Below are 17,762 nucleotides of genomic sequence, written 5' to 3'. Positions count from 1 at the left end.
TGGTGGCCCAGCGACGGCAAAAGACCTTGTATGATCGGTCTGCCGGGGAGAGGAGCTTTGAAACAGGCCAGGAAGTGCTGGTCATGCTACCTACTGAGGAAAGCAAGCTGCTGGCAAAATGGCAAGGGCCCTTCAAGGTAATCAAGAAACTTGGTTCCACCACTTACCAAATCTCCACCCCAGGTCGTGGCCGTTCTACCAAGAACCTACATGTCAACCTACTGAGAGAGTGGGTCCCCCGACCAAAGCCACCAGACAGTCTACCAGTGCTGCTGATCCGGAGGGTAGAGGAGGATGATGCTGGAGAGCTACCGGAGCCTACCTCGCCTGTCCTGGATCTACACCATCTGTCGCCAGAACGACAGGTACAACGGCTCAGGTACAAGCTGTATGTGATCCAGAGGTGGTCCAGGAGAACCCTGGCCGTACACAGGTAGTAGAACATGAGATTGTGCTGAAGGACAATGCTGCTGTTAAACGCATGAGTTATCGCATTCCTGAACGCTTGCTAGAGTCCCTCAAGAAGGAGATTGACCTCATGCTGTCCCTTGGCATCATCGAGCAGTCCCGAAGTGAGTGGTGCAATCCCATTGTTCTTGTTCCAAAGAAGGATGCATCGATCAGGTTCTGTATTGACTTTCGTTATTTGAATTCAGTGTCAATTTGATTCCTACCCAACACCCCGTATCGATGACCTGATTGACCGTCTGGGTCAAGCCAAATATTTGACTACCATTGATCTATGTAAAGGATATTGGCAGGTTCCCCTTTCCCACAAGTCACGTGAGCTTACTGCTTTCCGGACAGAGTGGGGCCTGTTCCACTTTACAGTGATGCCCTTTGGATTGCATGGTGCGCCGGCCACCTTCCAGCGGCTCATGGATGGGGTCATCAGTGGATTGTCAGAGTTTGCCTCAGCCTATCTGGATGACATTGTTGTTTATAGCAACACCTGGACAGATCACATGGGACACCTGAAGAGGGTCTTTCAGTGTCTCAAGGAGGCTGGCCTCACCATCAACCCATCCAAATGTGCATTCGCCAGAGTCGAGACCGAGTACCTGGGATATGTCATCGGGAACGGGGTCTGCCGGCCTCAGGTCCACAAGGTCCAAGCCATTCAGCAGTGTCCCCTGCCACAAACCAGGAAGCAGTTGAGGTCGTTTTTGGGCATGTCAGGTTAGTACCATAGATTTGTGCCCAACTACTCTGCCAGGGCTGCCCTCCTCACTGACATGCTCAGCCAGAACTGTCCCAACCCGTTGAGGTGGACAGAAGAGGCTGTTTTGGCCTTTGAAGACCTTCAGCAAGCTCTAAGGAGTGACCCTGTATTGTGTTGCCCAGATTTCACTAAGACTTTCTTTCTACAGACTGATGCCTCAGATCGGGGTGTAGGGGCCGTCCTTCTGCAGGGCTCGCCTGATGACCGACACCCCGTGGTTTTCATCAGTAGGAAGCTGTTTCCTAGAGAGACGAGGTACTCCACCATCGAGAAGGAGTGTCTGGCAGTCAAATGGGCCATTTCCTCTCTGAAGTACTATCTTCTGGGACGTGAGTTCATTCTGGAGACTGACCACAAGGCGCTGACATGGATGGAGAGGATGAGAGATTCCAACAGCCGGATCACTCGCTGGTATCTCGACCTGCAGCCCTACAGATTCCGTGTCCTCCACATCCCGGGCAAGGACAATGTGACTGCTGACTACCTGTCCCGCTGTGCCAGCGAGCTTCCAGAGGAGGGGGAGTATGTGACGGATACGTCTGTGCACCGCACCCGCACATGTTAACCGTATTGTTTGTACACGTTTACATTCATGATACACATACACAATTTCTATTTCACATAATGACACACGACACATAGACTTGCGTACTGATATCATATCCATTCTTTATTATTTGACTTACATGGTTAAGTGCATGCATGTTGTTCATTGTTTGTTTTCTCCAACTCTGCAGCCAGCCATCCCCACTCTGGGCAAACAGAGCAGCTGTGACTGATCGGTCCTAAATGGCCGGATGGGGGGGGGGGGGGGGGGGGGGGGGGTGGACCAAACCATGTTGTGGGAGATGCCGGGGGGGGGGGGGGGGTTATTGTATTGTAATTTAGTTTCCTTATATGTATTTCCTTATTAATTAAGATTATTAGTTGTGCAGTTTGGTAGTTGTGTTGTGTGTTTATTGTTTGTTAGATTAATTAGAAGTGTAAGATATTATTTAGTAAAATATTAATTATCAATTAGCCCACTTAGATTAGATGTATCTGGCCAGGGCCTATATATAGTTTTGAGTTCTTAGTTGTCATTGTCTTCCGTTCTGTTCAGGTCTGGTTTTGTCCTGCTGTATTATTTGGACCATTTATGTTATATTTAAATTATGTTTTTGCATGGGTAAATAAAACCCTTATTCTTTGGCTGTTTTTGAAATGGGTAAAATAAAACCCTTATTTTTTGGCAAAACCACTGTGTCCTCCTTGTCTGGCTGCTTGGTCCCTTACAATCACACATACATTCTGGCACACCAGCGCTCACCTGAAGCCTGTTTGAAGTGCCTCACACACATGTCCATGGTAGCGATGCTGCCACAGAGAGTCGTGGTGCCTGAAACGTATGGATTAAAAGAGTGACATATCTGAACAGAGGACAATTTTGCAACTCTAGGAGGCTGATGGATGTTCTAAAAATAATGCTCTTTATTATTATTTATTATTATTATTATTATTATTATTATTATTATTATTATTATTATTATTATTATATACCGTAATTCCTCTAATAGTAACCCCGGCTTGTATTTGTTTCAACTGTAGCTGATACCAGGCTTGTATTAGGAGGAGGCCTGTATAAGAGAGAGGCCTATATTTCTAATTTTCAAACAGATCATAATGAATAAATCAACATTTTGTGTCAGTTTGAACCCAGTAAAATGTACTGGGTTCATTTATTGAAACCAAGTACTGTATGAAATACGGTAGTAAACAGTGCAATTACAGGTGGTCAAAAAAAGTTAAATAAAGTAAAATAGTGCAATCACAATACTGGTATAATAATAATAATAATAATAATAATAATAATAATAATAATAATAATAATAATAATAATAACTTCGTTTTATACAATTCTGAGGTAGGCTTAGTAAATGTCTCTTGGTAAACATTAACACCATACCATTATATGGTATTTACTGCACAGCCAGGCCAGCATATACATGAAACCCGGCTTGTATTAGGAGGCTGGCTTATAATTGCTTAGCTCAACAGCGCACCCGGTCATTAATAGAGACCCGGTTTTTAATTAAATACCGGTTACTATTAGAGGAATTACGGTATGTATATATTTTTTTTGCATAAGCCTATGGCTCTTCTAGTGCTAAATGATGGGGCCTGTTTGACACACTTCAAGTTGTTAATTAAAAACTCAGTGGAGAGCCACACCTGCTACATACGCCTGAAGACCCTGGATCTCAATGACCTGTTGGCCCAGGGTGTGGCGTCCTGGAGGGAGACCCATGGCTGTGATCGCATCCGTTACCAAGACCAGACCTGGAGGAACAAGACACCGTTAACTATCACCAGACCTGGAGGAACAAGACACCGTTAACTATCACCAGACCTGGAGGAACAAGACACCGTTAACTATCACCAGACCTGGAGGAACAAGACACCGTTAACCATCACCAGACCTGGAGGAACAAGACACCGTTAACTATCACCAGACCTGGAGGAACAAGACACCGTTAACTATCACCAGACCTGGAGGAACAAGACACCGTTAACTATCACCAGACCTGGAGGAACAAGACACCGTTAACTATCACCAGACCTGGAGGAACAAGACACCGTTAACTATCACCAGACCTGGAGGAACAAGACACCGTTAACTATCACCAGACCTGGAGGAACAAGACACCGTTAACTATCACCAGACCTGGAGGAACAAGACACTGTCACCAACAACCACCACTCCCAAACCACTACTCATGTGAATACCAAGGAGGTGGATTGATTGATTGAACATTTTATTAACAGATTGCAGAATGGGTACAATACAGTACGGCTCAATACACACAATTGTTAAGGGGATGCAGACCAGAGAAAGACTTTCGTCTTGTTTACATCAGGGTCCCCAATTTTCAATTCATCGTAACATATATGACATACATGACATACAGATAGTTTCAAGTTCAAGTTCAAGTTTCTTTAATAGTTGTCATACAGAAGTACAGAATACTTTCATACAAAATGCTTCTTACTGTTACGCTCCAGAGACTGTGCTAGACAAGATAGTATCAAATAACATAGTATAGCATGTAATTTAGAAGTAGAAAATGAGGTCACAGTGTTCAGTATAGACATATGTACAATGTTCGATGCAGAATAGACGTAACTGAGTTACCATATAATATACAATACTATGCAGTGTACTAATGTACAGTACTATATAGTGCAAAGCAGAAATGGGATGAGGTACAATTTAGGTACAATTTACAGTAAGATGTACGAGTTGTAGTGCAATCCTTCATCAATAAATATAAAGTGTGGGGAGTGGGTGCTACAGTGTGTTTGTTTAAAGTGGGTGTGTGCTATAAAGTGTGTGGAGTGGGTGCTACAGTGTGTTTGTTTAAAGTGAGTGTGTGCGTGTGGATGTGTGTGCTATGTGCGTTTGGTGGTTGTTGTTGTGTAGTGTTCATTGTTCAGCAGATAGACAGTACTGCTACATCTATACATTTATGACATACCAGATTTGCAAATACAGTACCGTTTGTGATACGAAAAGAGTCCAGAAAAGAGAGTATATACATTTGACATTGAAACTGTACATTGGAGGAGGTTGGGGGGGGGGGTTGGGTAGGAGGAGTGGGTGGGGGACACTGTACAACTGAACAAGCAAAACTGTACATTGGAATATTGACAAGACCATACTTGGTAATTTACTGTACATTGGGGGGGGGTTGTGTTTGGACATTTACAGGGGCCAGTTTAGAATTGCAGTCTCCCATAGGTGTTCTTTGAGAGTGGTTTTGAAAGTGGGTAGTGATTCACATTCCTTTACAGCTTTGGGTAGGGCGTTCCACATTGATGTGGCATAATTGCGAAACGTGTTTAGTCCCTTGTTTGAGCCGAATCTGGGTTTAACATGATTTGTGGAGCTTCCTCTGGTGTTGTGATCGTGGTATTCACTGACCTTTGGGAAGTATTTTGACATGTACATGGGTACCTTGGTCATGTAGTGTATCTTGTAGACCTGGCCCATTGCAAGTTGCTGTACTCTGTTGTCTACTCTAAGCCATCCTAGGTTGTCAAAGTGGGCAGGGGTGAGGTGGGTTCTAGGAGTAAGGTCAAGCAGTAGTCTGACCAGTTTGTTTTGAGATGTTTGTAATTTTGTTTTTAGCGCCTTTGAGGTGCTTTGGTACCATGAGGTGCAAGCATAGTCGTAGTACCCTTGAATGAGTGCTCCTGCCAGAGTCTTCAGGGTATTCTTGTTTACCAGTGAGGAGATCTGGTACAAGAATCGTGTTCGTTGGTTGACTTTTTTTATTACATTGGATGCCATTTTGTCACAGGAAAGATTTGCCTCTAGGATGGAACCCAGGTAGGTAATATCTTCTTTCCTTGTGACAATATCGTCACCCACTGTAACTGAGAAGTCGTCGGTCTTGCTGAGTTTGTTATTTGAACCGAAGAGAATGGACTCTGTTTTACCCAGGTGTAATGATAGTTTGTTATCAGCGAGCCATATGCAGATTTTGCCTAGTTCAGAGCTGAGGGTTTTTTCAACCTGTAACTTGTTCTTGTCAGAGACCAGCAGGGCTGAGTCGTCTGCAAACAGGAACAAGTTGCAGTCACAAGCTGACGACATGTCATTTGCATAAATTGGAGATCAGGAGAAGTCACTGCAGTCATGTACTGTCTATCTACCTTAACCAGTTAGCATGTTGTATTAGCTACATGACCTGGTCAGTGCTGTCTATCTACCTTAACCAGTTAGCATGTTGTATTAGCTACATGACCTGCTCAGTGCTGTCTACCTTAACCAGTTAGCATGTTGTATTAGCTACATGACCTGGTCAGTACTGTCTACCTTAACCAGTTAGCATGTTGTATTAGCTACATGACCTGGTCAGTGCTGTCTATCTACCTTAACCAGTTAGCATGTTGTATTAGCTACATGACCTGGTCAGTGCTGTCTATATACCTTAACCAATTAGCATGTTGTATTAGCTACATGACCTGGTCAGTGCTGTCTATCTACCATAACCAGTTAGCATGTTGTATTAGCTACATGACCTGGTCAGTGCTGTCTATCTACCATAACCAGTTAGCATGTTGTATTAGCTACATGACCTGGTCAGTGCTGTCTATCCACCTTAACCAGTTAGCATGTTGTATTAGCTACATGACCTGGTCAGTGCTGTCTATCTACCTTAACCAGTTAGCATGTTGTATTAGCTACATGACCTGGTCAGTACTGTCTATCTACCTTAACCAGTTAGCATGTTGTATTAGCTACATGACCTGGTCAGTGCTGTCTATCTACCTTAACCAGTTAGCATGTTGTATTAGCTACATGACCTGGTCAGTGCTGTCTGTCTACCTTAACCAGTTAGCATGTTGTATTAGCTACATGACCTGGTCAGTGCTGTCTATCTACCTTAACCAGTTAGCATGTTGTATTAGCTACATGACCTGGTCAGTGCTGTCTATCTACCTTAACCAGTTAGCATGTTGTATTAGCTACATGACCTGGTCAGTGCTGTCTATCTACCTTAACCAGTTAGCATGTTGTATTAGCTACATGACCTGGTCAGAGCTGTCTATCTACCTTAACCAGTTAGCATGTTGTATTAGCTACATGACCTGGTCAGTACTGTCTATCTACCTTAACCAGTTAGCATGTTGTATTAGCTACATGACCTGGTCAGTGCTGTCTATCTACCTTAACCAGTTAGCATGTTGTATTAGCTACATGACCTGGTCAGTGCTGTCTATCTACCTTAACCAGTTAGCATGTTGTATTAGCTACATGACCTGGTCAGTACTGTCTATCTACCTTAACCAGTTAGCATGTTGTATTAGCTACATGACCTGGTCAGTACAGTAACTGTCTATCTACCTTAACCAGTTAGCATGTTGTATTAGCTACATGACCTGGTCAGTACTGTCTATCTACCTTAACCAGTTAGCATGTTGTATTAGCTACATGACCTGGTCAGTACTGTCTATCTACCTTAACCAGTTAGCATGTTGTATTAGCTACATGACCTGGTCAGTACTGTCTATCTACCTTAACCAGTTAGCATGTTGTATTAGCTACATGACCTGGTCAGTACTGTCCATCTACCTTAACCAGTTAGCATGTTGTATTAGCTACATGACCTGGTCAGTGCTGTCCATCTACCTTAACCAGTTAGCATGTTGTATTAGCTACATGACCTGGTCAGTGCTGTCTATCTACCTTAACCAGTTAGCATGTTGTATTAGCTACATGACCTGGTCAGTGCTGTCTATCTACCTTAACCAGTTAGCATGTTGTATTAGCTACATGACCTGGTCAGTGCTGTCTGTCTACCTTAACCAGTTAGCATGTTGTATTAGCTACATGACCTGGTCAGTGCTGTCTATCTACCTTAACCAGTTAGCATGTTGTATTAGCTACATGACCTGGTCAGTGCTGTCTGTCTACCTTAACCAGTTAGCATGTTGTATTAGCTTCATGACCTGGTCAGTGCTGTCTACCTTAACCAGTTAGCATGTTGTATTAGCTACATGACCTGGTCAGTGCTGTCTATCTACCTTAACCAGTTAGCATGTTGTATTAGCTACATGACCTGGTCAGTGCTGTCTATCTACCTTAACCAGTTAGCATGTTGTATTAGCTACATGACCTGGTCAGTGCTGTCTATCTACCTTAACCACTTAGCATGTTGTATTAGCTACATGACCTGGTCAGTGCTGTCTATCTACCTTAACCAGTTAGCATGTTGTATTAGCTACATGACCTGGTCAGTGCTGTCTATCTACCTTAACCAGTTAGCATGTTGTATTAGCTACATGACCTGGTCAGTGCTGTCTATCTACCTTAACCAGTTAGCATGTTGTATTACATTTACATTTACATTTAGTCATTTAGCTGACGCTTTTATCCAAAGCGACTTACAAGTTCTGTGCGACAAGACAGCAAGAAGGGTATAACTCTATCAGCTGAGTAACAATGTTCATCAAAGTGTTGCGTGTTACAGTGTAGGTTAGTTTATTAGGACAAGTGCATGACATTAAGGTTAGTCAGGGTTAGATTTTTTTTTTTTTTTTTTTTATCATTTCAGATAATGGTTGAAGAAGTGAGTCTTTAGTCGACGGCGAAAGATTGGACGGGATTCGGCTGTCCTAACTGGGATGGGTAGTTCATTCCACCATTGTGGGGCAAGGACTGAGAATAGGCGGCTTCTCTTTGATGACCCTCCGGGAGCTTGGATAGGAGTAGATCTGAGGCGGCCAGAAGATGCAGAGCGTAGGGGTCTTGAGGGTGTGTAGTTAGAGACCATTGACCGGAGGTAGGCGGGAGCGGTTCCCTTTGCCGCACGGTATGCTAGGTCGAGGGCCTTGAAGCGGATACGTGCAGCAATGGGGAGCCAGTGCAGGTCCCTAAGAAGTGGGGTGACATGGGCCGACTTCGGTAGGTTTGAGATCAGGCGGGCCGCTGCATTTTGAATGAGTTGAAGAGGCTTGGTGGCAGTGGCCGGGAGGCCAGCTAGCAGTGCGTTGCAGTAGTCGAGGCGGGAGATGACTGTTGATTGGACGAGGAGTTGGGTGGCTTCTTTTGTCAGGAAGGGGCGTATCCTTCTGACGTTGCTCAGGAAGAATCTGCAGGTTCTGGTTGTCGCTGCGATGTGAGCAGAGAAGTTCAACTGGTCGTCGAGGACAACACCAAGGTTCTTGGCGGTCGGCGACGCGGTCACAGCTGCATTCTCGACTGTGATGGAGAGGTCGGTCAGGGGGGAGGATTTGGCCGGCAGGTGGAGCAATTCTGTTTTGCTTAGGTTCAGTTTGAGGTGGTTGGTCGTCATCCAGGCGGAGATGTCGGACAGACAGGCCGAGATCCGCTCAGAGACGTGGATATCTGAGGGAGGGAAGGAGAGGAAGAGTTGAGTATCATCGGCATAACAATGATATGAGAAGCCATGAGACGTGATAATGTTACCCAGTGATTTAGTGTAGAGGGAGAAGAGAAGGGGTCCTAGGACCGAGCCCTGGGGGACACCCGTCCGGAGGGGGCGGGTGGCCGACAGAGTCCCTCTCCATGACACTTGGTAGGAGCGGTCATTGAGGTATGATGTCAGCCATGTCAGCGCAGATCCAGCCACTCCCATTCCTGCGAGGGCCGCGAGGAGGATCTGATGGTTGACTGTGTCGAAGGCTGCAGATAGATCTAGGAGAATCAGGACAGAGGAGAGGCCTTTCGCTTTTGCTAAGTGAAGTGCCTCTGTGACCGCAATGAGGGCCGTTTCTGTGGAGTGGCCAGTCCGGAAGCCAGACTGATTGGGGTCTAGGAGGTCATTCTGTAAGAGATAAGCAGTAAGTTGGTTGGATACAGCACGTTCAAGTGTTTTAGAAAGGAAGGAGAGAAGAGAGACAGGGCGATAGTTGGCTATGACGGTGGGGTTCTGGGTTGGTTTTTTTATGAGGGGCGTGACTCTGGCTTGTTTTAGGGAGGTGGGGACCACCCCCGAGTTGAGTGAGGAGTTGATGGTTGCAGTTAGGAATGGGAGGATGTCCGGTGCTATGGTCTGGAGGAGTGGGGAGGGTAGCTGGTCCAGCTGGCATGTAGTCGGACGGTTCGACGTTACCAGTGTCAGGGTCTCGGCTTCTGTAATGGGAGAGAAAGATGACAGAGTGAAGGATGAGGTTCTCGATTCAGCGTTTGGAATGGGTGGGGGTTGGGAGAAGGAGCTGCGGATGTTCTCCACTTTTTCCTCAAAGAAGATCGCAAAGTCTTCGGCAGAAAAAGATGAGGGAGGAGGAGGTGGGGGGGGAGTGAGGAGGGAGGACATGGTAGCATGCAGTTTGCGAAGATTCTTGGCAGAGGCCTCGATCCTATGGTGAAAGAAAGAAGCTTTGGCATTAGTAATGGTTTTGGAGAATGTTAACAAGAGGTTGTGATATGTGTCGATGTCAGCAGTGAGGCCTGACTTTCTATACTTCCTCTCAGCCGCTCTCAGGACCTGTCTTTGTTCTCTCACTGCATCCGTCAGCCATGGACTGGGTGGGGAACGGCGGGCAGGTTTCTCAACGAGGGGACAGAGCTTGTCGAAGGAGGTTGCAAGGGCTGAGAGGAGGGTGGAGGTTGCCATCTCTGTGGGGAGAGCAGAGAAGGTGTCACTCAAAGGTAGAGCGGATATTATGTCAGAGGAGAGGGTGGAGGGGGATAGGGAGGGCAGGTTGCGTCTGAGTGAGACGGTTTGAGTTGGGGTGAAGACTTTTCGGTTAAGCATGAGAGTTAGTGAGAAGGATATGAAGGAATGGTCAGATACATGTAGGGGAGTTACCGTGGTGTTAATGATGCTGGAGTTACGGGAAAATATGAGATCCAAGGAGTTGCCTGCTTTGTGGGTGGGAGGCATGGCAGTGGGAGTCAGGTCAAATTGTTGTAGGAGGGAGACCACTGGGACCGACTGAGATGAGTCAGGCAGGTTGAAGTCGCCCAATAGAAGGAGGGGGGTACCATCTTCCGGTAAGGAGCTTAGAAGCATGTCCAGCTCATCTGTGAAGTGATCGAGGGGACCTGGAGGGCGATAGAGTGTAACAATGGTGAGATTGAAAGGATTAGAGACAGATACTGCATGATATTCGAGGGAGGAGAGTGACAGTTCTGGGAGTTGCGTTAGGTTTGTAGCCCATGAAGGAGATGTCATGAGGCCAGTGCCTCCACCCCGTCTGGAGGGTCGAGGTGTGTGAGTGAAGTTATAGTTTGTAGATAATGCTGCAGGTGTTGACGAGTTATTGGGGGTTATCCAAGTCTCAGTTAGAGCCAGGAGCTGCAGATTTAGACTATGGGCGTAGGCAGTAATGAAGTCAGCTTTCTTGACTGCTGATTGACAATTCCATAAGCCTCCCTGTACTGTGACAGGTGTATTAGTGGCTGTAGGAGGGTAGGAGAGATTAGCCGGGTTGCTAGCAAACTGGCGTGGATGGGTTGATTCTGTTCTTGAGGAGCAGATTGTGGATATAGGTATGAGGCACATTGTGGTGTCAAGAGTGGTAGGAGGAGGTTGAAGGGGGTAGGGAGGAAGCGAGATAGTAGGGAAATAGCAGAGTGGGAGGGAAATATGGGATTATGGTGTACTTAGCACTGGGTGGATCGGTGGATCCCTCCGCGGAGAACTCCAGGAAAACTCCTCCTCTTTGTCCCTCTTCGTTTCTCGACGCTTCGCTGACGCTAAGCCAGCAAGTCTTTAAATCACTATCACTAATTACTGATGAGTGACACCTGCAGCAAAAGGCCACACCTCCAGTTTCTGTCAGCTGGGTGAAACTAATTACAAACAATTTCCACGACACAATTTAGTCACACACTTCAAAATGATGTACACAGTATTATTCAGTTAAAAGATCCTACCCTCTCTGCTGTTGTCCTCAGAATGAATCCAACAGAGAAAAAGCTGGTATTTAAGCAGAAAAACTGTCACAAGTGCCCACTTAACTACATGCACAAAGGCCACACCTCCAGTTTCTGTCAGCTGGGTGAAACTAATTACAAACAATTTCCACAACACAATTTAGTCACACACTTCAAAATGATGTACACAGTATTATTCAGTTAAAAGATCCTACCCTCTCTGTATTAGCTACATGACCTGTCAGAGCTGTCTATCTACCTTAACCAGTTAGCATGTTGTATTAGCTACATGACCTGGTCAGTGCTGTCTATCTACCTTAACCAGTTAGCATGTTGTATTAGCTACATGACCTGGTCAGTGCTGTCTATCTACCTTAACCAGTTAGCATGTTGTATTAGCTACATGACCTGGTCAGTGCTGTCTATCTACCTTAACCAGTTAGCATATTGTATTAGCTACATGACCTGGTCAGTGCTGTCTATCTACCTTAACCAGTTAGCATGTTGTATTAGCTACATGACCTGGTCAGTACTGTCTGTCTACCTTAACCAGTTAGCATGTTGTATTAGCTACATGACCTGGTCAGTGCTGTTTATCTACCTTAACCAGTTAGCATGTTGTATTAGCTACATGACCTGGTCAGTGCTGTTTATCTACCTTAACCAGTTAGCATGTTGTATTAGCTACATGACCTGGTCAGTGCTGTCTATCTACCTTAACCAGTTAGCATGTTGTATTAGCTACATGACCTGGTCAGTGCTGTCTATCTACCTTAACCAGTTAGCATGTTGTATTAGCTACATGACCTGGTCAGTGCTGTCTATCTACCTTAACCAGTTAGCATGTTGTATTAGCTACATGACCTGGTCAGTGCTGTCTATCTACCTTAACCAGTTAGCATGTTGTATTAGCTACATGACCTGGTCAGTGCTGTCTATCTACCTTAACCAGTTAGCATGTTGTATTAGCTACATGAGCTGGTCAGTACTGTCTACCTTAACCAGTTAGCATGTTGTATTAGCTACATGACCTGGTCAGTGCTGTCTATCTTAACCAGTTAGCATGTTGTATTAGCTACATGACCTGGTCAGTGCTGTCTATCTACCTTAACCAGTTAGCATGTTGTATTAGCTACATGACCTGGTCAGTACTGTCTATCTACCTTAACCAGTTAGCATGTTGTATTAGCTACATGACCTGGTCAGTGCTGTCTATCTACCTTAACCAGTTAGCATGTTGTATTAGCTACATGACCTGGTCAGTGCTGTCTGTGTACCTTAACCAGTTAGCATGTTGTATTAGCTACATGACCTGGTCAGTGCTGTCTATCTACCTTAACCAGTTAGCATGTTGTATTAGCTACATGACCTGGTCAGAGCTGTCTGTCTACCTTAACCAGTTAGCATGTTGTATTAGCTACATGACCTGGTCAGAGCTGTCTGTCTACCTTAACCAGTTAGCATGTTGTATTAGCTACATGACCTGGTCAGAGCTGTCTGTCTACCTTAACCAGTTAGCATGTTGTATTAGCTACATGACCTGGTTAGTACTGTCTATCTACCTTAACCAGTTAGCATGTTGTATTAGCTACATGACCTGGTCAGTACTGTCTATCTACCTTAACCAGTTAGCATGTTGTATTAGCTTCATGACCTGGTCAGTGCTGTCTACCTTAACCAGTTAGCATGTTGTATTAGCTACATGACCTGGTCAGTGCTGTCTATCTACCTTAACCAGTTAGCATGTTGTATTAGCTACATGACCTGGTCAGTGCTGTCTATCTACCTTAACCAGTTAGCATGTTGTATTAGCTACATGACCTGGTCAGTACTGTCTACCTTAACCAGTTAGCATGTTGTATTAGCTACATGACCTGGGCCCTGTTTCTTGTACCTGGATAACTGAGTTAGCCGGATAACTTTAACTGGATAACTGGGTTAGCCGGACTTTCCGGTTTCATGTACGTGGATTTTCCAAATCACCATGACAACATATCCAAAAGTTTGAGCCTGGTCGAAAGCAGAGTTCAAGTTCAACTTAGCCTGAACCATCGCCACGCCCCCGCAAAGAAGTGACGGCCCGTTTCCTGAAACTATTCCCACAGTCTACGATCTGCATTATACCATTCTGAATTACGTTCTTGTGCTCCATTCTTCCAGAGGGGGCTTTTGAAATGTAAAATAGACCCAAAATGCTGATACTAAATTCACTTTGTCCTAAATAATGCACGTTATATATACCGTGGCGACGGTGGCGCTCGCTCGTGCGATGTACACATTATGTGGTTATTTCAATTGTAACTGGGATTAAGATGTCTGATGAGATGCGCTGTTTGACGGATTTGAGAAATTGAATGAGCCGTTGACGTCACATTAATGAATGAGGATAAAGAGATAAACTTCATTCATAACAAAGGATATTCTAAACACGGGTCTCTCGTTCATTAATGTATAAACAATGAATTTATCCCATCTGGCACAGTGGTCCAGCGGTAGTGCTCAAGCCTGCCAACCCAGCGACCCGGGTTCAAAACCCGGTCTTTCCAATATGATTTTTTTGAATATAATATTAATGATTATACGCCAAAGTAGCCTGGTTTTAAGTTAAAATATTATAAATCTACATGCATTGAGGATGTCATTCTTTATATAGCTCTCAACGTGCACCAAATTGAATTATTCCTATATTGCAGAAAGAAGGAGACGACTAGGGTCTTGAACCCCGGTCGTCTGTGTGAAAGTCAAAAGAACAACCCGTTAGACCACATTGGAGATAAGTTAAAGATTGACTATACATCAATCAATGGGTAAGAGAGCCGTAACGTAATTCTGTATAACAGTTAACTAATTATTTTCGCTAGCAAGATCTCATTTGATTATTCAATCCAGCAGGCAAGTTTAAAGAAATATAATCTGATTGATTGAGGTAATGAGGGACTTAAAATTAGCCTATAGATAACGCATTTAACTTGTCGGCGAGGCGATTGAGCCGTACTGCAATATGTTAATAAAGTTTTAAATCAATTAATCAATCAATGCCGCTAGAGAATCAGGATTTCTGCGATCGACACCTGCTGTCTTCTCAGCTGAGGCGGGCGCGCGCACTGATCCTGAGAATCAAGTCTGGCTTGAGTTAACGAGACTGAATCCACCTTCTTGGAACAGGAAAATCCCGGCTTCAAACATCGGGTTAACTGAAGCTGGATAATGACATCTTGATCGACTTAGTTGAACCACGTACAAGAAACAGGGCCCAGGTCAGTGCTGTCTATCTACCTTAACCAGTTAGCATGTTGTATTAGCTACATGACCTGGTCAGTGCTGTCTATCTACCTTAACCAGTTAGCATGTTGTATTAGCTACATGACCTGGTCAGTACTGTCTATCTACCTTAACCAGTTAGCATGTTGTATTAGCTACATGACCTGGTCAGTGCTGTCTATCTACCTTAACCAGTTAGCATGTTGTATTAGCTACATGACCTGGTCAGTGCTGTCTATCTACCTTAACCAGTTAGCATGTTGTATTAGCTTCATGACCTGGTCAGTGCTGTCTATCTACCTTAACCAGTTAGCATGTTGTATTAGCTACATGACCTGGTCAGTGCTGTCTATCTACCTTAACCAGTTAGCATGTTGTATTAGCTACATGACCTGGTCAGTACTGTCTGTCTACCTTAACCAGTTAGCATGTTGTATTAGCTACATGACCTGGTCAGTGCTGTCTATCTACCTTAACCAGTTAGCATGTTGTATTAGCTTCATGACCTGGTCAGTGCTGTCTATCTACCTTAACCAGTTAGCATGTTGTATTAGCTACATGACCTGGTTTTGATTGATTGATTGATTAAAAAGTTTATTAACAGATTGCAGAATGGGTACAGTACAGTACAGCTCAATACATACAATTGTTAAGAGGATGCAGACCTGAGAAAGACTTTCGTCTTGTTTCCATCAGGGTCCCCCATTTTCAATTCACCTTATGACACACATGACATACAGATAGACAGTACTGCTACATCTATACATTTATGACATACCAGATTTTCAAATACAGTACTGTTTGTGATACTAAAAAAATCCAGAAGAAGAGTGTATATACATTTGACATAGAAACTGTGCATTGGGGGAGGTTGGGTAGGGCTGTACATTGGAGGGGGGGGGGGGGGACACACTGTACATTGGAATACTGACATACATTTGACATAGAAACTGTACATTGGAGGAGGTTGGGTAGGTGGGGTGGGGTTGGGTGGGGCTGTACATTGGAATACTGACAAAGCCATGCTTGGTCTTTATTGTACAACTGGGTTAGGACATTTGTAGGGGCCAGTTTTGAATTGCAGTCTCCCGTAGGTGTTCTTTGAGAGTGTTTTTGAAGGTGGGTAGTGATTCACATTCCTTTACAGCTTTGGGTAGGGCGTTCCACATTGTTGTGGCATAATTGCGAAACGTGTTTAGTCCCTTGTTTGAGCCGAATCTGGGTTTTACATGATTTGTGGAGCTCCCTCTGGTGTTGTGATCGTGGTATTCACTGACCTTTGGGAAGTATTTTGACATGTACATGGGTACCTTGGTCGTGTAGTGTATCTTGTAGACCAGGCCCATTGCAAGTTGCTGTACTCTGTCGTCTACTCTAAGCCATCCTAGGTTGGCAAAGTGTGCAGGGGTGAGGTGGGTTCTAAGAGTCAGGTCAAGCAGTAGTCTGACTAGTTTGTTTTGAGATGTTTGTAATTTGGTTTTTAGTGCCTTTGAGGTGCTTTGGTACCATGAGGTGCAAGCATAGTCGTAGTACCCTTGAATGAGTGCTCCTGCCAGAGTCTTCAGGGTATTCTTGTTTACCAGGGAGGAGATCCGGTACAAGAATCGAGTTCGTTGATTGACTTTTTTTTATTACATTGGATGCCATTTTGTCACAGGAAAGATTAGCCTCTAGGATGGAACCCAGGTAGGTAATTTCATCTTTCCTTGTGACAATATTGTCACCCACTGTAACTGAGAAGCCGTCTGTTTTGCTGAGTTTGTTATTTGAACCGAAGAGAATGGACTCTGTTTTGTCCATGTGTAATGATAGTTTGTTGTCGGCGAGCCATATGCAGATTTTGCCTAGTTCCGAGCTGAGGGTTTTTTCAACCTGTAACTTGTTCTTGTCAGAGACCAGCAGGGCTGAGTCGTCCGCAAACAGGAACAAGTTGCAGTCACAAGCTGACGACATGTAATTTGCATAAATTAGGAACAGTAGTGGTCCTAGTATGCTTCCTTGTGGAACACCACAGTTCACTGTGAGGGGGGGGGATAGGGTACCGTTTACCTCCACCATCTGTTCTCTCCCCTCCAGGTAGGATTGTATCCAGCTCACTGATAAACTATCAAAACCAATTGCTTTTAGCTTGTCAATCAGAATGGTGTGATTGACAGTGTCGAAGGCCTTTTGTAGGTCTAGCATGACCATGCCGCAGTATTTGCCCGCGTCCACCTCTTGCTTGATGTGGTCGTTCAAATAGAGAAGGCATGTGTCAGTGGAGTGGGATGTTCTGAAGCCAGATTGGAATTCGTAGATTAGATTTTTATCCGTAAGGTACTTTTCGACCTGTTCGTATAATATTTTTTCCATGACTTTCGAGATGGATGTAAGGATAGAAACAGGGCGGTAGTTGCCTGGGTCTAATTTGCTGCCCTTTTTGTGCAGGGGTGTTACTCTCGCTATTTTGAAGTCCTTGGGGACGTGTCCCTGTTTTATGGAGAGGTTTATTATGTGTGTGATGACTGGGGTGATGGCGGCTGCTGAGTCTCTGAGGAATTTGGAGGGGATGTTGTCATGGCCAGTGGCCTTGTTCGGTTGGAGGGCGCTCAGTTTATTGAGTACCTCATCTGTAGTTACCATTTCCAGTTTGAAATCGTCTTTGTGGACGCCTAGGTTCTTGTAGTATGCTACTATGTGTTCTACCCCATACTGCCCTGAGTGGGAGGGTAGTTTGTTTACCAGTGTTGTGGCTATGTTCGTGAAGAAAGTGTTTAAGTAATTGGCTACATCCAGTTTGTCTGTGATGAGCGTGTTGTCCGTCTTTATGTTTATGTTTGAGAACCTGGTTTTAAGTTTTTTACTGCAGCCTAGTTGATTATTGAGTAATTTCCAAAGTTCACGTGGTTT

The 17,762-nt window shown here is 44.6% G+C and overlaps 1 protein-coding gene across 1 annotated transcript in view; it reads right to left on the bottom strand.

The window, feature by feature from the left end:
- amdhd2 (amidohydrolase domain containing 2) overlaps positions 1–17,762 on the bottom strand; it is a 116,177-nt gene that overhangs the window by 14,353 nt on the left and 84,062 nt on the right. Inside the window, exons 9-10 of the mRNA XM_084326340.1 lie at positions 3,434–3,541; positions 2,532–2,600 (exon numbers count right to left, since the gene is read on the bottom strand). Coding sequence (XP_084182466.1) covers positions 2,532–2,600; positions 3,434–3,541 — 177 coding nt within the window. The remainder of the gene's footprint in view (positions 1–2,531; positions 2,601–3,433; positions 3,542–17,762) is intronic.

This window comes from Notolepis coatsorum (assembly GCF_963971535.1).
Source record: "Notolepis coatsorum genome assembly, chromosome: 12".
NCBI lineage: Eukaryota > Metazoa > Chordata > Actinopteri > Aulopiformes > Paralepididae > Notolepis > Notolepis coatsorum.
The sequence above is the reverse complement of the archived record's forward strand: the minus strand, read 5'-3'. Positions and strand labels throughout refer to the sequence as shown.